General features: G+C 39.6%; 1 protein-coding gene across 3 annotated transcripts in view; it reads left to right on the top strand.

Annotated features, from left to right (window-relative positions):
- The window catches only part of bicdl1 (BICD family like cargo adaptor 1), a 54,342-nt gene extending 28,447 nt beyond the window's left edge, over nt 1–25,895 (top strand). Inside the window, exons 7-11 of one of the 3 annotated variants that reach the window (XR_009807587.1) lie at nt 1,179–1,322; nt 4,129–4,259; nt 5,707–5,827; nt 16,515–18,093; nt 18,184–25,895. Coding sequence is in view for 2 of the 3 variants with exons in the window: in XM_061906994.1 (XP_061762978.1) it covers nt 1,179–1,322; nt 4,129–4,259; nt 5,707–5,827; nt 16,515–16,685 (567 nt within the window). In the remaining variant the exon portion in view is untranslated. Of the gene's footprint in view, nt 1–1,178; nt 1,323–4,128; nt 4,260–5,706; nt 5,828–13,936; nt 14,641–16,514 lie in introns of those variants that run through there. The other 2 variants (XM_061906994.1, XM_061906995.1) reach the window with 2 other exon arrangements.
- Nucleotides 25,896–26,135: the final 240 nt, after the last annotated feature.

Genomic DNA, 26,135 nt, shown 5'->3' with positions numbered 1-26,135 from the left:
CCTAGCAACGGCCCCGCTTTTCACTACCCAATTCAACACCTATTTTACAGTTATAGTGTTTAAATGTATTTAGCACGTAAACTTTCTTCCCATAGTCTTTCTTTACGTTATCAACAAACTTTCAGGATTGTCCATAAAATGGATATTTGATGTGTCTTCATATTGAAAGGGTTCTCGGCCACTAAAAAATAAGAACATTGAAGGGGGCGATGAATGGGCGAGAGGGGCCCACTGTCACGTTCCAGATGGCTCGAAGTCTAGGTATCATAGGGGAACGCAACATAAAAGTGTATAAATCAAATGAGTTGTAAATTAAAGACACTGAAGCCAAGAATTGAAAACAAAAACTAGTGTATTGAAAAGTGACCAGGTGGTGGGACACAACGCTAGCCTAGCTTGGGACTACTGGTGCTGTCAAAGAAATGAACAAAAAATACCAAAATACACCTCTAGAAAAGAAAGGTAAGCTGACTAACTAAAGCTATTTAATTAGCATAAACCAAAAACCTACATAACTACTCTAACCAAAGAGGGGGTCCGAAACACACAAGGGTGACAGCCACCACTAAGCCTGGTGTCTCTATACACAAACAAAAATCCTACGTGTTTAGTGTATAGAGGCCTATGTCTAACCTTTCCCAAGACTAGGCTGCAGATACTCACAAAGGTTGAAAGGTCCCAAAAAAACTGAAGAGGAAAAAAAGTGTCGCCAAAGACAAAGTCGGGTCTCTCAGAACTCCAGACAGCATGTCAGAAAAAGAATTCCCCTTTCCAGTGGTGAGCTGGTGATTTAAAGCAGCACAGGAGGATGAATAGTGGAAATGGGATTGGCTGGTTGATCAACAGGTGAAATGAGGAACAGCTGGGAACAGAAACCGGTTGATTGGCAGCAGAAGTCGTGGTTGAGTGTGACCGGTTTAAAAGAAAGAAGAAGAAACACAAACAACAAACCACCACTATGTCGAACGTAACACCCACACCAATACTATTTCAGGGGGCCCAGCATTTCTAGCAACGGCCCTGCTTTGCACTACCCAATCCAAAACCTCTTTTACAATTTTATTGTGTTTAAATGTATTTGGCACGTAAACTTTCTTCCCATAGTCTTTCTTCACGTTATCAACAAACTTGCAGGATTGTCCACAAAATGGATATTTGTTGTGTCTTCATATTGAAAGGGTTCTCGGCACAGTGATGAGGAAGCTTTGGAAGAACAATTGAGGAAGCTTGGAGAAGAACTAAGAGAAGTCCGAGAACTGTATGAAGTCGAGCAGGACAAGGCGCACAACAGTAAAAAGGAGCTGCTACAGCTGCACAATCAGGTACATGTACAGTATGTACAGTATGTACAGTATAATCCTGTAAGTGACGTCCTGTCATGTACGCAATTGCATCATATATATGTGACAGGAACATATTCAGACGTGTACACCAGGGTTGTTCAAACTTTATTTTTTTCTTTTATTTGCCACTGAGGAAAATCATTGTCAACTTTTTTTGAAGGACAGAAAAATTGAAGGTTGTGGATGCCATTTTGATATTCCTCACTTGTAATTAATATTATTAATCACGTTAAAACCTATCCAATGTAGGTAAAACTGTGTTGCTCTGTCACTTCACTTCTGATTGTGGCGTTCGTTTCCTGTCGGTGCTCTTATTTTTGTTCCCCTTCCTGCTTGTCTCCGTGAGCGCTTTTTTCCCTCAGCTGTCCCCATATCTGCCAACCCTCCCATTTTCCCAGGACACTCCCGAAGTTCAAAAATCTCCCGGGGCAACCATTCTCCCGATTTCCAACCGGACAACAATATCAGGGGCGTGCCTTTAAGGCACTGCCTTTAGCGTCCTCTACAACCTGTCGTCACGTCCGCTTTTCCTCCGTACAAACAGCGTGCCGGACCAATCACAAACTATATGCGACACATATAAGTGAATGCAAAGCATACTTGGTCAACAGCCATACAGGTCACACTGAGGGTGGTTGTATAAACAACTTTAACACAATCAAATCAAATCAACTTTATTTATAAAGCACATTTAAAATTTACCACAGGGGTAGCCAAAGTGCTGTACAATGGACAGGTTAAAAGATAATACGAAGACCGAGCAAACAACACGACACAAACAAAACATGATAAAAAATGAATAAATAAAACATAAAAACAGGTTCACAGCAGGTGTATGATGGGGCACCATTGCAGGATGGATATCAGTGTTAAAAGTCAAGGAATAAAAGTATGTTTTTAAGAGAGATTTAAAAATAGGAAGAGAGGAGGCTTGTCTAACACTCAGAGGTAGGTCGTTCCAGAGCTTGGGAGCAGCAGCAGCGAAAGCTCTGTCACCTATAAGCTTCAGCCTTGTGTCAGGGACTGTCAGCAGCAGCTGAGCGGCTGATCTTAGGGATCGAGTGGGGCAGTAAGGCTGAAGGAGGTCAGAGAGATATGTTGGCACGAGGTTGTTTAGAAATTTAAAAACAAATAGGAGTTTAAAATTGATTCGGTAACGGACAGGGAGCCAGTGAAGGGACGCTAATATAGTGGTGATGTGCTCACGTCTGCGGGTCTGTGTTGGCAGACGAGCAGCAAAGTTCTGCTGCAAATATGCGCCACACTGTGAACCCACACCAAACAAGAATGACAAACACATTTCGGGAGATCGGCACCGTAACACAACATAAACACAACAGAAAAAATACCCAGAACCCCTTGCAGCACAAACTCTTCCCAATCTCCCGAATTCGGAGGTCTCAAGGTTGGCAAGTATGCCTGTCCCTGATTGGCAACCTGGCACACCTGGTTGCAGTTGCCAATCAGGCAGCTATTTATGCCTGTCTCGCCTGTTCCTCAGGGCTCGAGGATTGATTATATTCAGGATGGATAGGTCTTTATTGATAGATTGATAGAAATGTGTTTATTGACATTGCACAAGTACAACAAAACTTTGTTTTCAGCACAAACCCGTTCAAGATTAGACAAAAAAAACAGTGTAGAGGGTTACAGAACAGGAACGCTGATGGGTCGCCACAAGGCGTCCCGTAAAAGATGGGGAAAAAGGTAAAACGCTGGGGAAGGATGAGTAAAAAAATACAATCTAGAGTGGGAAAAAAACCCTACATCTCGAGATATCAGAGGGACAGGGAGTGCGGGGTCATGGTGGTCGGCCGCAGCTCTCAGGCGCTGACCTTTTGCATGACCGACTGCTTCTCCCTATTCGTGAGTATAATAAAAGACTCATAACTGCACATCATTCCCCTATTCCCTGATTCTTGGGGTCAAAACTACCTCAGCCATGCGAGTGCCTAACAGAGTCAATCTTCGAGCCCTGAGGAACAGGCGAGGCAGGCATAAATAGCCGCCTGATTGGCAACTGCAACCAGGTGTAAAGAATGATCATTAATTGATTAACGTGGACCCCGACTTAAATAAGTTGAAAACTTAGTCGGGTGTTACGATTTAGTGGTCACTTGTACGGAATATGTACTGTACTGTGTAAACTGTACTGTTTCGTATAATGTATTATCTTTCTTTGCAATCTACTAATAAAAGTTCAATCAATCAATCAATCAAACAAAGTGTGCCAGGCTGCCAATCAGTGACAGGTGAGGGAAACGAGCGCTCCGGGAGAAAAGCAGGAACAAAGACAAAAGCGCCGACAGGAAACAAACAAACAAACCAAGGAACCACAACCAGAAGTGAAGTGACTGATCGTCACAAAAACTGTACAAAGACATTTTTAAAAAATGGGATAAAAGTCTGACTGAAACAAAATGAGGTGACATGAAATTCCTCACAGAATCGAGGCTAAGATGAACATTTTGGTTTGGAGGTAGCTTTTTTAGGAATATTTTGCATGACCCAAACACTGTGTGGGTTTTCTAATTTTTCTAGTTTTAACGTGGACCCCGACTTAAACAAGTTAAAAAACTTATCCGGGTGTTACCATTTAGTGGTCAATTGCACGGAATATGTACTGTACTGTGCAATCTACTAATAAAAGTATCAATCAATCAATCAATAATATTATTTTTCCCCCTGAACTTTGTTTAAAACACCCCGGTGTACACAATAATACACACGTTTACAGTGACACAGAGGAAGGGAATAACGTGTCATTCCCCATTTGGACATGCAGATGACGCTGCTCTCGGTAGAAATGTGTTCCCTCCAAGAGGAGACTGAGCTGATGAGGACCATGGCTGAGGTCCGAGAGCCCAGCGAGCAGCTCCAGAGTGCAATCAAAGACAGAGATGAGGCCATTGCAAAGTAAGAAAATGCAAACTCTGAGTAACATGATACATTATTCATGATTGTAGTCAGTAAATAAACATTGTAACAGCTCAGGTGATTAGTCATAACCACACACAAAGTAGCAATGAGTCAATCCTGCTTTTACTACTACTAATACTACTACGGCTGTTCCTGTCGCATTCTTGGAAGAGTCTCTCGTATGCCTCGATAGCCTCCCAGTTGTCAACGTTGATGGAGAAATATTTCAGGTCCCTTTTGATTACCCCTTTAAAGGCCTACTGAAATGAGATTTTCTTATTTGAACGGGGATAGCAGGTCCATTCTATGTGTCATACTTGATCATTTCGCGATATTGCCATATTTTTGCTGAAAGGATTTAGTAGAGAGCATCGACGATAAAGTTCGCAACTTTAGGTCGCTAAAAAAAAAAGCCTTGCTTTTACCGGAAGTAGCAGACGATGTGCGCGTGACGTCACGGGTTGTAGGGCTCCTCACATCCTCACATTGTTTACAATCATAGCCAGCAGCAGCTAGAGCTATTCGGACCGAGAAAGCGACAATTTCCCCATTAATTTGAGCGAGGATGAAAGATTTGTGGATGAGGAAATTCAGAGTGAAGACATAGAAGAAGAAAAAAAGGCGAGGGCCGTGAGAGCAATTTAGATGTATTTAGACACATTTACTAGGATCATTCTGGGAAATCCCTTATCTACTATTGTGTTGGTAGTGTTTTAGTGAGTTAAATAGTACCTTAAAGTCGGAGGGGTGTGTTGACGCCAGAGTCTCTGTATTAAGTCACGAAGCTGCAGCAGGACAGAAGCTCCGCTGATCTCCGGTAAGAGCAGACTTATTACCACAATTTTCTCACTGAAAACTGCTGGTTGACATGTAGTCGGGAACCATGTTCGCTTGACCGCTCTGATCCATAGTAAATCACCTCCGGGAATTTTAAACAAGGAAACACCGTGCGTTTGTGTGGCTAAAGGCTAAAAGCTTCTCACCTCCATCTTTCTACTTTGACTTCTCCGTTATTAATTGAACAAATTGCAAAAGATTCAGCAACACAGATGTCCAGAATACTGTGTAATTATGCGATTAAAGCAGACGACTTATAGCTTGGATCGGGCTGGAAAATAATGTCCCCTACAACCCGAGACGTCAAACGTACGCGTCATCATACGAGTCATCATACCGCAACGTTTTCAACACAACACTTAGCGGGAAATTTAAAATTGCAACTTAGTGAACTAAAAAGGCCGTATTGGCATGTGCTGTAATGTTAATATTTCATCATTGATATATAAACTATCAGACTGCGTGGTCGGTAGTAGTGGGTTTCAGTAGGCCTTTGAAGTAATAATTGGTCATATACAAGAAATGTGAATATTTACAGGCTTTGCATAAAAGGTGTAACCAAAGGTAGCACTTCTCATACGTGTCTTGTGTGTGTGTGTGTGCACAGGAAGAAGGCAGTGGAGATGGAGCTGGCCAAGTGTAAAATAGACATCATGTCTTTAAATAGTCAGCTTCTGGACGCCATCCAACAGAAGCTCAACCTATCACAGCAGCTGGAAGCCTGGCAGGTGGGTCAAAGGTCGCATCGTAGCGGTGCTTGGATAAACCCCCGTCCATACTTGCCAACCCTCCCGATTTTCCCGGTATACTCCCGAATTTCACTGCCACTCCCGAAAATCTCCTGGGGATACCATTCTCCCGAATTTCTCCCAATTTCCACCCAGACAACAATATTGGGGGCGTGGCTTAAAGGCCTCTCTCACCTGAAAAGGAGACTATTATATATGTCTCCGTCATCCATAGCTTTATTTATAACCCATAAAGTAGGCAGGCACGGAGCTATTTCTCAGCGTGTGTTTATTCCAGCCGGCATGTTAATACACTGACACATAGGGGTGTAACGGTACACAAAAATTTCGGTTCGGTACGTACCTCGGTTTAGAGGTCACGGTTCGGTTCATTTTCGGTACAGTAAGAAAACAACAAAATATAAACTTTTTGGTTAATTTACCAAATTTGTAAACAATGGCTTGATCCTTTTAACATTGGGATCACTCAATCAATCAATCAATGTTTATTTATATAGCCCCAAATCACAAATGTCTCAAAGGACTGCACAAATCATTACGATTACAACATCCTCGGAAGAACCCACAAAAGGGCAAGGAAAACTCACACCCAGTGGGCAGGGAGAATTCACATCCAGTGGGACGCCAGTGACAATGCTGACTATGAGAAACCTTGGAGAGGACCTCAGATGTGGGCAACCCCCCCCCTCTAGGGGACCGAAAGCAATGGATGTCGAGCGGGTCTAACATGATACTGTGAAAGTTCAATCCATAGCCGCGAGAGTTCAGTTCAAAGCGGATCCAAGACAGCAGCGAGAGTCCCGTCCACAGGAAACCATCCCAAGCGGAGGCGGATCAGCAGCGTAGAGATGTCCCCAACCGATTCACAGGCGAGCGATCCATCCTGGGTCCCGACTCTGGACAGCCAGTACTTCATCCATGGTCATCGGACCGGACCCTCTCCACAAGGGAGGGGGGGACATAGGAGAAAAAAAAAAAAAAAAGCGGCAGATCAACTGGTCTAAAAAGGAGGTCTATTTAAAGGCTAGAGTATACAGGTGAGACTTAAATGCTTCTACTGAGGTAGCATCTCAAACTGTTACCGGGAGGGAATTCCAGAGTACTGGAGCCCGAACGGAAAACGCTCTATAGCCCGCAGACTTTTTTGGGGCTCTAGGAATCACTAATAAGCCGGAGTCTTTTGAATGCAGATTTCTTGCCGGGACATATAATAATAATTCTGCCCACGTTAATCCACATTAAACTGCCTCAAGTTGTTGCTTTGATTAAATAAAATGACAAAACTTTTCTTCTACATATAAAAAGTGCAACATTAAACAGTTTCAAATCAACTCATCATGCTTAATTCATTACAGCATTTGGGAAGCCTGTAGTTGACTTTTATTATGTAAATGTTATATTTTTATCAACATGTGATAGCAGGGACCCTGCTATTCAAAACTAGGCTGCTACATTACTAATGATTAATGTAACTATAGCTGAAAAAAATAGCACAATAGCAATGAGAGACTATTCATCCCTGAAGACCATGGAGTTCGTGTAGGCTTCATGATGCACTTACATTATTATATACACTATCAGAGACAGAAACTCTTCATTTAATATAATGTCCTTTTTTGCTGCTTCAACACACCTCAATCAACACTGTCCGTAACACACACACACATGCCGCAAAATGAGCTAACGTTACGCTAAAAGCTAACTAGCCTTCACCTAAAGCCAGAACTGCGAGCGAGCTGAGTTGCAGTTTGTTTCTAGAAGGTCAACGGGCTCATAGTGATGTTTAGAAATTAGTTGACTAGGAAGTGTTTAGTATAATTTGGGAAGAGTCCGTTTCTCCCCTGCTAAACTCATATCTGCTCGATGCTAGAGCGCTGACTACATCGCTCTGAATACGCACTGCTGATTGGCTTTGTATGTAACCAATCAGATGGTTGTGTGGGAGGGACAATACAGGGTGCTGTGTACAGACAGAGGCAGAACGGAGCGGAGCAGATTGTTAAGACTTTAGCATATGTTCGTGTGAAACTCGTTCGGTACTCCTCCGCACCGAACCTGAACCCCCGTACCGAAACGGTTCAATACAAATACACGTACCGTTACACCCCTACTGATACACAACATCCGAATTCCCATCATGCATTGCTTCAAAACTAGGGCAAGTAGTAATGTCCAAAAACATAACAGAGAGGAAGCAGAAGAAAGAAGACAAGACATGGCGACGACGAGTAGGAAGAAGTACGCTTGCAAGTTCCATAATGATTGGAAAAAATAATTTCAGTTCATCCAGGACAGCTGTAAGGGGACGGGGGTGTGCTGCCTGCAAATTTTGTAGATCAGACTTCTCCATTGAACACGGTGGGCGAATGGATATACTCAGTCATGAATGGATTAGAAGAAATACTTGAAAATATATACACCCACCGCCCCACATCAACAACGCCCTCCCCATCTCCCGAATTCGGAGGTCTCAAGGTTGGCAAGTATGCGCCCGTCCAGTCCTCCACACTCTGTTAACTTGTTAGCATGCATGTCAGAAACATAGTACTAAGACTCACTTCCTGTGCGGGTGTGGTCACATTCGGTTCCTCCCCAGAGTCGCGTGTAAAGAGAGGATGGCCAAAAAGGGTAAACAGGGCGCCATGACGGCGACTAACTTTGAGCTGGTGCTACAGTATGCGTTTTGCGTGCTTCCTTGTTAGTTTTGTGTAGTCAACCGTATAAATGCCCGGTTGTGCAGCATGATGCTGCAACGCCCTGGAGAATTGTGGAAAGTTTTTACATCACTTTCAAGTATTGTAATAATAATGAATTAGATTTACATAGCGCTTTTTTTGGACACTTAAAGCGCTATACAGGCAGACCTGAGAACCCATCACTTATTAACTCGTTTGGTAGAGCGCCCCTGACAGCAACTTAAAGGCCTACTGAAATGAGATTTTCTTATTTAAACAGTGATAGCAGGTCCATGCTATGTGTCATACTTGATCATTTCGCGATATTGCCATATTTTTGCTGAAAGGATTTAGTAGAGAACATCGGCGATAAAGTTCGCAACTTTTGGTCGCTAATAAAAAAAGCCTTGCCTGTACCGGAAGTATTCTGAACATTGTTAACAATCATGGCCACCAGCAGCAAGAGCGATTCGGACCGAGAAAGCGACGATTTCCCCATTAATTTGAGCGAGGATGAAAGATTCGTGGATGAGGAAAGTTAGAGTGAAGCACTAGAAAGAAAAAAAAAAAAGGCGAGTGCAGTGGGAGCGATTCAGATATTAGACACATTTACTTGGATAATTATGGAAAATCCCTTATCTGCTGATTGTGTTAATAGTGTTTTAGTGAGCTTATAAAGTCATACCTGAAAGTCGGAGGGCTGCGGTGACCGCCAGTGTCTCTGAAAGAAGCCAATGGAGGAGCCAAGATCACAGCTGCCTTTTTGACAGCTGCTGCAGGAGGACGCTAACTCCGCACAAGTATCCGGTAAAAGCTGACTTACATTGTTTACAATCATGGCCACCAGCAGCAAGAGCGATTCGGACCGAGAAAGCAACGATTTCCCCATTAATTTGAGCGAGGATGAAAGATTCGTGGATGAGGAAAGTTAAAGTGAAGCACTAGAAAAAAAAAAAGAAAAAAAGGAGAGTGCAGTGGGAGCGATTCAGATGTTATTAGGCACATTTACTAAGATAATTCTGGAAAATCCCTTATCTGCTTATTGTGTTAATAGTGTTTTAGTGAGCTTATAAAGTCATACCTGAAAGTCGGAGGGCTGTTGTGACCACCCGTGTCTCTGAGAGAAGCCAATGGAGGAGCCAAGATCACAGCCGCCTTTTTGACAGCTGCTGCAGGAGGACGCTAACACCGCACAAGTCTCCGGTAAAAGCTGACTTACATTGTTTACAATCATGGCCACCAGCAGCAAGAGCGATTCGGACCGAAAAAGCGACGATTTCCCCAGTAATTTGAGCGAGGGCGAAAGATTTATGGATGAGGAAAGTTAGAGTGAAGCACTAGAAAAAAAAAGGAAAAAAAGGAGAGTGCAGTGGGAGATATTCAGATGTTATTAGACACATTTACTAAGATAATTCTGGAAAATCCCTTATCTGCTTATTGTGTTAATAGTGTTTTAGTGAGCTTATAAAGTCATACCTGAAAGTCGGAGGGCTGTGGTGACCGCCAGTGTCTCTGAAAGAAGCCAATGGAGGCGCCAAGATCACAGCTGCCTTTTTGACAGCTGCTGCAGGAGGACGCTAACACCGCACAAGTCTCCGGTAAAAGCTGACTTACATTGTTTACAAACATGGCCACCAGTAGCAAGAGCGATTCGGACCGAGAAAGCAACGATTTCCCCATTAATTTGAGCGAGGATGAAAGATTCGTGGATGAGGAAAGTTAAAGTGAAGCACTAGAAAAAAAAAAAGAAAAAAGGGAGAGTGCAGTGGGAGCGATTCAGATGTTATTAGACACATTTACTAGGATAATTCTGGAAAATCCCGTATCTGCTTATTGTGTTAATAGTGTTTTAGTGAGCTTATAAAGTCATACCTGAAAGTCGGAGGGCTGCGGTGACCGCCAGTGTCTCTAAGAGAAGCCAAAGGAGGAGCCAAGATCACAGCTGCCTTTTTGACAGCTGCTGCAGGAGGACGCTAACTCCGCTCAAGTCTCCGGTAAAAGCTGACTTACATTGTTTACAATCATGGCCACCAGCAGCAAGAGCGATTCGGACCGAGAAAGAGACGATTTCCCCATTAATTTGAGCGAGGATGAAAGATTCGTGGACGAGGAAAGTTAAAGTGAAGCACTAGAAAAAAAAAAAGAAAAAAAGGAGAGTGCAGTGGGAGCGCTTCAGATGTTATTAGACACATTTACTAGGATAATTCTGGAAAAGCCCTTATCTGCTTATTGTGTTAATAGTGTTTTAGTGAGATTAATAAGTCATACCTGAAAGTCGGAGGGCTGCGGTGACCGCCAGTGTCTCTGAGAGAAGCCAATGGAGGAGCCAAGACCACAGCCGCCTTTTTGACAGCTGCTGCAGGAGGACGCTAACTCCGCACAAGTCTCCGGTAAAAGCTGACTTACATTGTTTACAATCATGGTCACCAGCAGCAAGAGCGATTCGGACCGAAAAAGCGACGATTTCCCCAGTAATTTGAGCGAAGGCGAAAGATGTGTGGATGAGGAAAGTTAGAGTGAAGCACTAGAAAAAAAAAAGGAAAAAAAGGAGAGTGCAGTGGGAGATATTCAGATGTTATTAGACACATTTACTAAGATAATTCTGGAAAATCCCTTATCTGCTTATTGTGTTAATAGTGTTTTAGTGAGCTTATAAAGTCATACCTGAAAGTCGGAGGGCTGTGGTGACCGCCAGTGTCTCTGAAAGAAGCCAATGGAGGCGCCAAGATCACAGCTGCATTTTTGACAGCTGCTGCAGGAGGACGCTAACACCGCACAAGTCTCCGGTAAAAGCTGACTTACATTGTTTACAAACATGGCCACCAGCAGCAAGAGCGATTCGGACCGAGAAAGCAACGATTTCCCCATTAATTTGAGCGAGAATGAAAGATTTGTGGATGAGGAAAGTTAAAGTTAAGCACTAGAGAAAAAAAAGAAAAAAAGGAGAGTGCAGTGGGAGCGATTCAGATGTTATTAGACACATTTACTAGGATAAATCTGGAAAATCCCTTATCTGTTTATTGTGTTAATAGTGTTTTAGTGAGATTATAAAGTCATACCTGAAAGTCGGAGGGCTGCGGTGACCGCCAGTGTCTCTGAAAGAAGCCAATGGAGGAGCCAAGATCACAGCTGCCTTTTTGACAGCTGCTGCAGGACGCTGCTAACTCCGCACAAGTCTCCGGTAAGAGCCGACTTAATATCACAATTTTCTCATCAAAAAACTTGCTGGTTGACATGTGGTAGAGAAACATGTTGGTTAAAGCTGCACAACAAACAAAGAAACACTTGCTGTGTTTCGGTTGCTAAAGGCAGCTGCAATCCACCGCTTTCCACCAACAGCATTCTTCTTTATAGTCTCCGTTATTAATTGAACAAATTGCAAAAGATTCAGCAACACAGATGTCCAAAATACTGTGTAATTATGCGATGAAAAGAGACGACTTTTAGCTGCAAGTGGTGCTGGGCTAAAATGTCCGCTACAACCAATAACGTCACAAACGCGTCATCATTCCGCGACGTTTTCAACAAGAAACTCCGCGGGAAATTTAAAATTGCAATTTAGTAAACTAAAAAGGCCGTATTGGCATGTGTTGCAATGTTAATATTTCATCATTGATATATAAACTATCAGACTGCGTGGTCGGTAGTAGTGGGTTTCAGCAGGCCTTTAAAAGGTTCCAGGTTAAAAAAAAAAATTTGCAGATTCCTCCCATTCCCACCAAGGTCTGTTTTCACTGCTGGACTCTAGAAAGAGGTTCCGCAGCCTTCGTAGCAGAACCTTCAGGTTCTGTAACAACTTCTTCCCTCAGGCCGGTTCTGTCTTATTTTTTTCATGTTTATTGCGCAGTTGTGTGTTCGAGTTCCTGCTGGTCAATAATTACTGCATGAACGTAGCAGCAGAGTGTCGAATACGGCCACAAAATTATACTTTTCAAGAAATAAAAGCATGTTTTATTGCACGTTTATGAACAGGAGTATGTTCAGAATGCTATAGAGCAGGGGTCACCAACGCGGTGCCTGTGGGCACCAGGTAGCCCATAAGGACCAGATGAGTCGCCCGCTGGCCTGTTCCAAAAATAGCTCAAATAGCAGCACTTACCAGTGAGCTGCCTCTATTTTTTAAGTTTTATTTATTTTCTAGCAAGCTGGTCTCACTTTGCTCGACATTTTTAATTCTAAGAGAGACAAAACTCAAATAGAATTTGAAAATCCAAGAAAATATTGTAAAGACTTGGTCTTCACTTGTTTAAATAAATTCTTTTTTTTTTTACTTTGCTTCTTATAACTTTCAGAAAGACAATTTTAGAGAAAAAATACAACCTTAAAAATGATTTTAGGATTTTTAAACACATATAAATTTTTGCCTTTTAAATTCCTTCCTCTTCTTTCCTGACAATTTAAATCAATGTTCAAGTATTTTTTTTTTTTTTTTGTAAAGAATAATAAATACATTTTAATTTAATTTAATTCTTCATTTTAGCTTCCGTTTTTTTCGACGAAGAATATTTCTTCAAACTTATGATTAAAATTCAAAAAAATTATTCTGGCAAATCTAGAAAATCTGTAGAACCAAATTTCAAAGTGTTTTGAATTTCTTTTAAATTTTTGTTCTGGAAAATCTAGAAGAAATAATGATTTGTCTTTGTTAGAAATATAGCTTGGTCCAATTTGTTATATATTTTAATAAAGTGCAGATTGGATTTTAACCTATTTAAAACATGCCATCAAAATTTTAAAATTAATGTTAATCAGGAAAAATTACTAATGATGTTCCATAAATTTTTTTTTTTTATTTTTTCAAAAAGATTCGAATTAGCTAGTTTTTCTGTTCATTTTTTTCGGTTGAATTTTGAATTTTAAAGAGTCGAAATTGAAGACAAACTATGTTTCATAATTTAATTTTCATTTTTTTCGTGTTTTCTCTTCTTTTAAACCGTTCAATTAAGTGTTTTTTTCATCATTTATTCTCGACAAAAAACCTTCCGTAAAAGGAAAAAAAATGTACGACAGAATGACGGACAGAAATACCCATTTTATATATATATATATATATATATATATATATATATATATAGATTTATTTATTAAAGGTAAATTGAGCAAATTGGCTATTTCTGGCAATTTGTCTAAGTGTGTATCAAACTGGTAGCCCTTTGCATTAATCAGTACCCAAGAAGCAGCTCTTGGTTTCAAAAAGGTTGGTGACCCCCTGCTATATAGACTTATTATTTTGTTTTATTTTGTCATATAAACTGACGTCAAAACGACAGCAATAAAATGCACAGCTGCACACGTCCTTGATAGCAGTTCTGGCATCTGTTGCTTAGTTGGCCATACTCTCTTTATACACCTCCCCGACCCTCCCCTCCCTCTGTAACCAGCTGCTTTTTCCTCTCTTTCTCCCTGCCCGCAGTTTGCATCCTCAGGGCTCTTTACAGTATGGCTCTTGTGGTTTCTGATCTAGTGGCCTTTCTCAGCTTCTGTACCACCCTCTCTACCCCGTGGTGCCCTCCCCCTTCCTGCCTTAGAGGTGAGCCCAGCTGCACCGTCCCGTTTTGTGGCAAATCAAATCACGCCAAGGGAACCAAGTCTGCCAACGTGTGCATGCCTACTTTCAGCGCCCTCTTGGAAACATGCAATACAGGACATAGACGCAGTACAAATAACCTCCTCGGGGTTACGAGTGCACAAATCAACCTTTTTAGTGCTGCCGGTCAGAACCGAGCAGTATTACAGAAAGACTACACCGCTAAAAGTGCACTTTACCGAGCAGGTAGACATTACTACATCCCTGCTGCTGAATCACATCTCACACATACACAATGCTGCTGAATTGATTTACAATATTCCAAAAAATATACATTCCCAACCATTGTGGTCTGGAAATTATCATTTTTACTACAAATAATGTACCTCTGTACGCAGGTACATCATTTACCTGCAGTAATAACCTGCGACGTCACTTCTGTCGTGCAGCGAGTGTCCCAATGACGTTGCCGTAGTAACGTTTCCGCTACAGATTTATTTCCATTGGCATATTTGGTTGCGACTTCATCCCGCCATTCCATTCTACACCAACCGTTTTATGCCATGCTGAGCTATTTTCTCTCTGAAAATATTGTGCCCCATTCAGCAATAAGTTCCTAACTTCTCTTTCTTCCTAAGTGATTACCTAAGAAGAATCCATTCAAATTCATGACGTGTTCTTAAACGCCCAAATTGTTACCACCTGCTGTTCTTTAGTTGTTATCGCGTGCGTGTCTATCATAGTTTGCATATAAACACACCTTTGTTTCTCAAATATGCAAATGCAAACGCCCTTAATTGTGTAATTAGCATACGTAAACGCCCTTAATTCTTCATAAGGGGGCACAATTCCGGTGGAAAAGCCGAATATCAATCCCTCGAAGAAAACACAAACTGATTACAGAAGAGAAATTCGTATTATGCCGCGGAGGGGAATACATCATATCAAAATGTTTAAGAAAGGGGGGACAGCTCTCGGTAGCCTATAGCATTCAAATAAATATTCGTCACTTCAGGCAAATAGGTCAAGCATTGCAATTGTGTACGTGTGTGTGTGTGTGTGTATATTGCTCATTTTGCTGTTTGTCTGTCTTATCTCTATCTATGATATTAATGTAACATTAGAAGTAAGGGAACTTGTCACACTTAGGAACAAATAGGCCACCCTAAAGGTGTTTTGGTGTTCTTACCTGCGAACAAATCCCAACTAAGAAAACATTGGGGAATACAAAAATTTCTCTAAAAACTTCATAAAATTAGTTCTTACGAACGGTTGCTGAATGGGGCCCATTGAGCGTCTATGAAACCCATCCCACCCACCATCCTACCTCCCCCCCGCACACCTGCATACCCGCATTCTCCATGATCATGTCTAAATTAACATTGTCCGAAACCGAAAATAAAGAAACCGAACATAAAAACGAACACCAAAATTAATTATTATGCCAATTATTGTATTTATGGCTATGGCTGTGTACTAGCCTCATTAAAATCAAGGCATTTGCAATTGCAAAAAAATATATATTTATCCTTCAAAGACTAAAACAATTAGGAAGTTGTGTTACTAAATGTTAATTTTTGATAATACAATTTTGTAAATTAATGCCTAACCCTGAGCTGATAAATATGTTGATCAGTTGTTATATATATTCTGTTCTTTCATTTCTGAGTCTCATTTGCAAGTATTATATAGTAGATTTTTGATGGCAGTAGTGTATAGACTATGGTGTGTTGCCTAATCAGAAAGTAGTCTGGTTTTCACTTCAGAAAACCACTGGTCGCTACATCTGTAAGTGCAAGTTAAAACGCTACTATGCATTTCTGGGTGTTGTTTATCAACAACACCCAGAAATGCCGCCGGCGTTGCTGGGCCCGAGTTCATCTAGGATGGACTGATGCAAAGTGGAAAAGTGTTCTGTGGTCTGACGAGTCCACATTTCTCATTGTTTTTGGAAACTCTGGACGTCGTGTCCTCCGTAACAAAGAGGAAAAGAACCATCCGGATTATTATAGGTGCAAAGTTGAAAAGCCAGCTTCTGTGATTGATGGTATAGGGGTGTATTAGTGCCTAAAGCATGGGTAACTTACACATCTGTGAAGGCACCATTAATGCTGAAAAGGTAGATACAGGTTTTGGAACAACATATTTTGCCTTTCAAGCTATATTATCATGGACGCCCCTGCTTATTTCAGCCAGACAATGCCAAACCATGTGTTACGACAGCGTGGCTTTTTAGTAAAAGAGTGCGGGTACTAGACTGAACTGCCTCTAGTCCAGACCTCAACAAAAAAGCTGCATAGGACACATTTTAGGACGTTTAAAATTGCAAATTTTTGTACAACTACACACTTTGACATCAGACAGTATCAATATACGATGTTGTATTGATAATGTACATCACAGATTTCACTATCAACCCTCACCCAAAAAAAAGATGTATACTTAAATTCTTGTCCTCCTGCAGGATGACATGCACAGAGTGATTGACCAGCAGTTGATGGACAAGCACCAGGACGAGTGGCGGTCTCCTCACCCCTCGGGGTCGTCGAGGGCTCACGGCGCCCAGTCCTCCAGACGAGCTCTCCGCATCTCCGACAGGGACAGAAGACTCTTTTCTTTTTTCAAAAAGAATTAAGGGAGACAAAGAAAAAGCCAGGCAAGGTCCCGCCGAAGAAGGGAGTGGCGTGACAGCACAGGTGTAAAGACCACCCAAACACACACACACACACACACACACATCCTGTCTGATTGGGATTATTTGTTCTCAGTGAAATGGTAACAACTTGATTTGGAAGTAGGACTTGATGTGATTTCCACTGAGGAAAGTTTCCTAGTAGTGCCTAAATGATCCATTGCTTCTTCCTGCCAGCTCCGTAGGACAGGGGTCCCCAACCACCGGTCCAGGGACCACCACTGTTCTGCCACGCATTTGCTACCGAGAAACATTTAATTATTTATTAATGAGCGCATTTTCTCCAATTGAACTTTTGCCAGTCTCACTACACACCAGTCAGTTTGCTCATAGATGCACGCATGAAACTCTGCCATTTCTTAAATCTTTGTTACATGGAACAATGCACATTAGTGAACATAAGTAAATGGCTAAACAACATCTGCAGTCCCCAGCAGGTTGATAGTATATAATATTTACATGGTATATAATATATACAGGCGGGTTGATGGTATATAATATATAGAGGCAGGTATATAATATATACAGGTTGATGGTATATAATATATTGAGTCGGGTTGATACAGTAGATATATATATATATATATATATATACATATATACACACACAGGCAGGTTGCTGGTATATAATATATAGAGGCAGGTATATCATATATACGGGCTGATGGTATATAATATATACAGGCAAGTTGATGATATATAATATATAGTGAAGTGAATTATATTTATATAGCGCTTTTCTCGAGTGACTCAAAGCGCTTTACATAGTTAAACCCAATATGTAAGTTACACTTAAACCCGTGTGGGTGGCACTGGGAGCAGGTGGGCGAAGTGTCTTGCCCAAGGACACAACAGCAGTGACTAGGATGGCGGAAGCGGATTTCGAACCTGTAACCCCTCAAGATGCTACCACGGCCGATCTACCAACCGAGCCACGCCGCCCCATTTGAACGATAAGAATTTGGAATGTTATGAGAATAAATTCCTACAGAAATTAATGTTACAGGAATAAAGACAGAATTTTTTTTTTCAATGTCGCCATTTTGAAAATAAATTAACGTAAAAAAAATGTTTCTTTATTACATAGTACTTTAATTTGAATTGGCTTTTTTTTTTTTTTCCCCAAAGACCCGAATTTGACCAAAAAAAGTCAAATTTGCTCGGGAATTAAGTTATTTCTGTTAAAGAAATGTCATAAAGTAAAACAAATAAATACAAATGTAATTTTAACATGATTTTTGTGATATAGTCATAATCCTAGAAGAATACCGTTGCGTGTTTTTCTTTAAAAAACTATTACGATAATAATGTCCTAATTTTAAAATGATCATAGTCTTATATATAGAGGCAGGTTGATGGTATATAATATATAGAGGCAGGTATATAATATATACAGGTTGATGGTATATAATATATAGAGGCAGGTATATAATATATACAGGTTGATGGTATATAATATATAAAAGCAGGTTGATGGTATGTAATATATAGAGGCAGGTTGCTGGTATATAATATATAGAGGCAGGTATATAATATATACAGGTTGATGGTATATAATATATAGAGGCAGGTATATAATATATACAGGTTGATGGTATATAATATATAGAGGCAGGTATATAATATATACAGGTTGATGGTATGTAATATATAGAGGCAGGTTGATGGTATATAATATATAAAAGCAGGTTGATGGTATGTAATATATAGAGGCAGGTTGCTGGTATATAATATATAGAGGCAGGTTGCTGGTATATAATATATAGAGGCAGGTATATAATATATACAGGTTGATGGTATATAATATATACAGGGTGATGGTATATAATATATACAGTACATACAATAAACCTGCTGGGGAAGTCTCATCACAAAGAAATAAGCTCCCATTAATTCAGGGTTATGGTGAGTTGTATTTTTCATTAAACTCACTACTGAAACCCACTACTACCGACCACGCAGTCTGATAGTTTATATATCAATGATGAAATATTAACATTGCAACACATGCCAATACGGCCTTTTTAGTTTACTAAATTGCAATTTTAAATTTCCCGCGAAGTTTCGTGTTGAAACCGTCACGGTATGATGTTTGTGTTTGTGACGTCACCGGTTGTAGCGGACATTATTTTCCAGCCCGATAAAAGCTATAAGTAGTCTGCTTTAATCACATAATTACACAGTATTCTGGACATCTGAGTTGCTGAATCTTTTGCAATTTGTTCAATTAATAATGGAGAAGTCAAAGTAGAAAGATGGAGGTGGGAAGCTTTTAGCCTTTAGCCACAAAAACACAGCCGGTGTTTCCTTGTTTTAAATTCCCGAAGATGAAGCTTTACTATGGATCAGAGTGGTCAAGCGAACATGGATCCGGACTACTTGTCAACCGGCGGTTTTCGGTGAGAAAATTGTGGTAATAAGTCGCCTCTTACCGTAGACATCAGCGGAGCTTCCGTACTGCTGCAGCTGTCATGACTTCCCTCAGAGACTCTGGCTATTTAATCTCACTAAAACACTAGTAACACAATAAGCAGATAAGGGATTTTCCAGAATTATCCTAGTAAATGTGTCTAATAACATCTGAATCGCTCCTACTGCAATCGGCTTTTTTTTTTCCACTTTTTTTTTTCTAGTCCTTCACTCTAAATTTCCTCATCCACGAATCTTTCATCCTCGCTCAAATTAACGGGGAAATTGTCGCTTTCTCGGTCCGAATCGCTCTAGCTGCTGCTGGCTATGATTGTAAACAATGTTCAGATGTGAGGAGCCCTACAACCCGTGACGTCACGCGCACATTGTCTGCGACTTCCGGTACAGTCAAGGCTTTTTTATTAGCGACCAAAAGTTGCGAACTTTATCGTCCATGTTCTCTTCTAAATCCTTTTAGCAAAAATATGGCAATATTGCGAAATTATCAATTATGACATGTAGAATGGACCTGCTATCCCCGTTTAAATAAAAAAATCTCATTTCAGTAGGCCTTTAAATTTAACTGCATTTGTCTGCCACGCGTGGAAGTGTGGTAATGAAGGCCGGTCTGTGGTAATGAAGGCCGGTCTGTGATGACGATGCCACATTAAATCGGTCCCTGGTGCAAACAATGTTGGGGACCCCTGCTGTGGGAGGTAACACTTTAAATGTCTCTCCTCGCCCACACAGTGGACATGTTAGAGCAGCTTGGAAACAGAATGTTAACATGGTAGCATCTTCTTGGCACGCTCTGTTTCCATTTGCACACTTCAACAAGTATATTATGACTTCCATAAGTATACTAGTAGGACTTCAATATGTATACTACGACTTCAATAAGTATACTGTGACTTTAACAAATATACTGTGACTTCAATAAGTATATAATATGACATCAACAATATACAATGACTTCAATAAGTACACTATGACTTCAACAAGTACACTACTACTTCAATAATTTAATCTAGACTTCAACATGTATAGTTAAGTTAAAGTACCAATGATTGTCACACACACACGAGGTGTGGCGAAATTATTCTCTGCATTTGACCCATCACCCTTGATCACCCCCTGGGAGGTGAGGGGAGCAGTGAGCAGCAGCAGTGGCCGCGCCTGGGAATCATTTTTGGTGATTTAACCCCCTAATTCCATCCCTTGACGCTGAGTGCCAAGCAGGGAGGTAATGGGTCCCATTTTTATAGTCTTTGGTATGACTCGGCCGGGGTTTGAACTCACGACCTATCGATCTCAGGGCGGACACTCTAACCGAATGACTGCAATGTGGATTTTATGACTTCAACAATATACTATGATTTCAATAAGTATACTATGACTTGAAGAAGTATACTATGACCTCAATAAATATGTTTTGACATAATTTACAATGACTTCAAAAAGGAAAATCAGGACTTCAATAAGTGTACATTCAAAACCTCAAAAATAAATACTATGACTTCAACAAGAATAGTATGACTTCAATGTATATGTATATACTGTGACTTCAACAAGTATATTATGACAACACTATACAATGACTTCAATAAGTATACTATGACAATATACCATGACTTCAATAAGTATACTATGACTTCAACAAGTATATTATGACAATATACCATGACTTCAATAAGTATACTATGACTTCAACAAGTATATTATGATAATATACCATGACTTCAATAAGTATACTGGGACTTCAACAAGTACACTTTGACTTCAATAAGTATATCATGACAATATACCATGACTTCAATAAGTATACTATGACTTCAATAAGTATACCATGACTTCAACAAGTATACTATGACTTCAATAAGTATATCATGACAATATACCATGACTTCAATAAGTATACTATGACTTCAATAAGTATACCATGACTTCAATAAGTATACCATGACTTCAACAAGTATACTATGACTTCAATAAGTATATCATGACAATATACCATGACTTCAATAAGTATACCATGACTTCAACAAGTATACTATGACTTCAATAAGTATATTATGACAATATACCATTGTATGACTGCAAGGTGTATTCTACGACTTCAACAATATACAACGACTTCAACAAGTATACTATGATTTTAATAACGACACTATGACTTAAACAAGTATACTAAGTATGTTTTGACTTAAATATACAATGACTTTAATAAGGAAAGTTACGACTTCAATAAGTGTAGTATGACATAACTTATGTCATAGTATATTTATCAAAGTCATAGTGCACTCAAAACGTCGAAAAAATACTATGACTTCAACAAGAATAGAATGACTTCAATGTATGTACTGTGACTAAAACAAGTATACTGTGACTTCTACTAGTATACTATGACTTCAACAACTTTACTATGACTTCAACAACTTTACTATGGCTTCAACACGTTTACTATGCACACTGTGTACTTAATCACTGAGAGCGTGAATGTTGACAGCGTAGTGTTATCTTCAGTAGTGGTTTTAGGTCGGGGCCACGGAGACTCTCTCTCTGTCGCGCCTCAAGGATGAGGGAGGGAAAAAAACCTCAAAAGATCAGAAGCAGTGTGTCAGAAATAGCCCCCCCGCCCCGCTACTGCTCGCATGAAGTGGAGGAAACTAAGCCAATGAGAGCCGATGAGCAATTTTAGAAGCGTTTGATTGGTTAGCCGGTTGACACGTTTGAGTGCTACTCAGGGACGAGCCGTTGTTAGAAATGACGACGATTGGCCAAAACGTAATTAAGACAAAGAGTCAAGGTTGTAGTGCTTGGTTGAATTGGGGAGAATGAGTAGCGCCTGAAAGAGATGAAATGCTCTAATTAAAAGAAATAACGAACACGAATCACTACCTGCTGGTCTAAGTCAATCACTGCCGTTTTGCACTTACTTCAGTTGACTATTACGATATTTACTCCTTTTGTCTTTTCATTGGTCTCTCCTTGTAAGTGGTGCCAAGATGTTGACTATCAAGGGTGGTGAGTGAGGATGCATTGCTGCGCGCTCGCCACCGGGGGGCGTGGTGAGTGCAACTGTACGGCCAGTGCACTGCATTTAGGCCAGGGGTCGGCAACCCAAAATGTTGAAAGATCCATATCGGACCAAAAATAAAAGCCATATTACATACAGATAGTGTGTCATGAGACATAAATTTAATTAAGAGGACTTAAAGGAATCTAAATGAGCTCAAATATAGCTACAAATGAGGCATAATAATGCCATATGTACAGAAACCGAGCCTAAGTAGCATGTTAGCATCGATTAGCTTGCAGTGACCAAACATGTCTGGTTATCACTCCACACGAGTCAATAACATCAACAAAACTCACCTTAGCGCGTTCACGCGCGACATTAAAAGTTTGGTGGACAAAATGAGACAGAAAAAGAAGTGTCATAAAACACGTCTTAGAAAGTCGGAGAAAATTATACATGTAAACAAACTACGGTGAGTTCAAGGACCGCCAAAATTAGTAGTGTTCGCTAAACAGTTGAATCAGTGAAGCATATTTAATATAAACAGTGTGCTTTATAACAATTAGGGAAGTTTGTGTCATGTTTGTCCTCCTACTGAAACTATATTAAAACATCTTTTTCCATTTTTCATACATTTTTGAAAAAGCTCCAGAGAGCCACTAGGGCGGCGCTTCTAGAGCCACGGGTTGCCGACCCCCGCCCTAGGGTAAACTGGATCACACATGGCACACTGACAAAGCTTAACCGATTGTTACTACAACAATCTACTAGGTTAATATAGGTTGCTTCTCTTTTTTCTCCTCCAATTTTCTGCTTTCTTTTGTAACTTTAGTTATTATTATGTATATGTATAGTTGCATTTGAACAACAACATCAACAAAACTCACCTTTGTGCATTCACGCACGACATTAAAAGTTTGGCGGACAAAATGAGACAGAAAAAGAAGTGGCTTAGAAAGTCTCACTACGGCAGGGGTCACCAACCTTTTTGAAACCAAGAGCTACTTCTTGGGTACTGATTAATGCAAAGGGCTACCAGTTTGATACACACTTAAATAAATTGCCAGAAATAGCCAATTTGCTCAATTTACCTTTAATAAATAAATCTATATTTATAAATAAATTGTATTTCTGTCTGTCATTCCATCGTACATTTTTTTTCCTTTTACAGAAGGTTTTTTGTAGAAAATAAATGATGAAAAAAATCACTTATTTGAACGGCTTAAAAGAGGAGAAAACATGAAAAAAATTACAATTAAATTTTGAAACAGTTTATCTTCAATTTCGACTCTTTAAAATTCAAAATTTAACTGAAAAAAGGAAGAGAAAAACTAGCTAATTCGAATATTTTTGAAAAAATAAAAAATATAATTTATGGAACATCATTAGCAATTTTCCCTGATTAAGATTAATTTTAGAATTTTGATGACATGTTTTAAATAGGTTGAAATCCAATCTGCACTTTGTTAGAATATATAACAAATTGGACCAAGCTATATTTCTAACAAAGACAAATCATTTCTTCTACATTTTCCAGAACTAAAATTTTAAAAGAAATTCGAAATACTTTGAAATAAGATTTAAATTTGATTATACAGATTTGCCAGAATTTTTTTTTTAAATTTTAATCATAAGTTTGAAGAAATATTTCACAAATATTCTTCGTCGAAAAAACAGAAGCTATAGTGAAGAATTAAATTAAAATTTATTAATTATTCTTTACAATTAAAAAAAAAATTACTTTAACATTGATTTAAATTGTCAGGAAAGAAGAGGAAGGAATATAAAAAGGTAAAAAGGTATGTTTTTAAAAGTCCTAAAATCATTTTTAAGGTTGTATTTTTTCTCTAAAATTGTCTTTCTGAAAGTTATAAGAAGCAAAGTAAAAAAATAAATGAATTTATTTAAACAAGTGAAGACCAAGTCTTTAAAATATTTTCTTGGATTTTCAAATTCTATTTGAGTTTTGTCTCTCTTAGAAATTAAAAATGTCGAGCAAAGCGAGACCAGCTTGCTAGTAAATAAATACAATTTAAAAAATAGAGGCAGCTCACTGGTAAGTGCTGCTATTTGAGCTATTTTTAGAACAGGCCAGCGGGCGACTCATCTGGTCCTTACGGGCGACCTGGTGCCCGCGTTGGTGACCCCTGCACTACGGTGAGTTCAAGGACCGCCAAAATTAGTAGGATAAAACGGCGCTGGCCAAATACTCGCATTACTGAAGCATGTTTAATACAAACAGTGTGCTTTAGAACAATTAGGGAGGTCTATGTCATGTTTGTCCTCTGACAGAAACCATATTAAAGCAAAAAAATTTTTTTATACATTTTTGAAAAAGCTCCAAAGGGCCACTAGGCTGCCGACCCCTAATTTAGGTTAATAAGCGTTTAGGATACATTGAAGTGTGCCGATGGAAACACCGCCGTGAAGTCCAAGCTGTTTCTTTGATGGCTTTATTTCTTTCCTTGGGAGATCAGCACGTCATGAATGTCACCAGCCATCAATATATCTTTTATCATCAGCACTCAAGCACTTTGTCATTTTCTGAATTTTTTTTTTTTGGGGTTGGAGGGGGACTTCGAAGCTAATATATACAACTAAAGCTCTGTGTATCCTGTTTTTCCAACAAAAGCAGAACAGAAGTAGAGTACATTGACGGATGCAATAAACAATCAAAGATAATAAAATTCTCTACGGCATGGTGGACATGTTTCATTAAAGGGAAGATTGGAATGTTGGTCGCCGACATGTCAACAAACATTTTCTTGGTGGATTACTTTGACATTTCAAAAGAGGTGTTGAATATTGCACAAATGAAATATTGTCTAAATTGCTTATTGATTGGATTGGAATAATGTTAGCATCTTCAATGTACAAACCCCGTTTCCATATGAGTTGGGAAATTGCGTTAGATGTAAATATAAACGGAATACAATGATTTGCAAATCATTTTCAACCCATTTTCAGTTGAATATGCTACAAAGACAACATATTTGATGCTCGAACTGATAAAAAAATGTTTTATTGCAAATAATCATTAACTTTAGAATTTAATGCCAGCAACATGTAACAAAGTAGTTGGGAAAGGGCATGTTCACCACTGTGTTACATCACCTTTTCTTATAACAACACTCAATAAACGTTTGGGAACTGAGGAAACTAATTATTGAAGTTTTGAAAGTGGAATTCTTAGTAGATCTAACACAATTTCCCAACTCATATGGAAACGGGGTTTCTATTAAAGTGACCCCCCCCAAACATCCTTTCATTTTTCTGTATGACAACTGTTTTTCTGGAAAAGACTTGATTTTGTTGACAAGACGTCGTCCTCTTTTATCTTGAACATTTTTCCTCGCCGACCAAATCCTCAGAAATGTTTACATGGACGTGAGAACAAAAGACAAACCACCACATCGCTCCGATTGTTCCTCCACTGCAGCTTCTTTATTGTTCATATCATTAAAAAGTTGTGTTGATTTTGACAACACGATATTGGAAGAAGAAAAGAAAAAAATGTTTACCTCCATCCTCACCGCTTCATGAACGCTTTGAGTTCCATTTTGGCCCGTAAGAACCCACTTAGAACACTTCGAATGTCGTAAAATATAGTCCTGTGCAACTTGCTTAGAACTATAGTTTCAGTCCTTAAGTGGAAACATGTTAGAGGTGGTCATGTGACAGCATACTTGCTAACCTTGAGACCTCTGAATTCAGGAGATTGGGGTCAGGGTGGGCAGGGTTAAGGGGGGAGGAGTATATTTACAGCTAAAATTCACTGAATATATATTTATAAATAAATATAAATAAATAAATTTATATAAGAAATACTTGAATTTCAGTGTTCATTAAACATATCCACACACATACTCATTGTTGTATTTGCAGCCAGTAACACAGCCTTTGAAGGAGCATAGGTATGGGCAGCATCGGTCAAATTTAATTAGCAGGAAAGTAGTGAGTTTAGG

Source organism: Nerophis ophidion, linkage group LG07 (genome assembly GCF_033978795.1).
Source record: "Nerophis ophidion isolate RoL-2023_Sa linkage group LG07, RoL_Noph_v1.0, whole genome shotgun sequence".
In the NCBI taxonomy this organism is placed as follows: domain Eukaryota; kingdom Metazoa; phylum Chordata; class Actinopteri; order Syngnathiformes; family Syngnathidae; genus Nerophis; species Nerophis ophidion.
The sequence above is the reverse complement of the archived record's forward strand: the minus strand, read 5'-3'. Positions and strand labels throughout refer to the sequence as shown.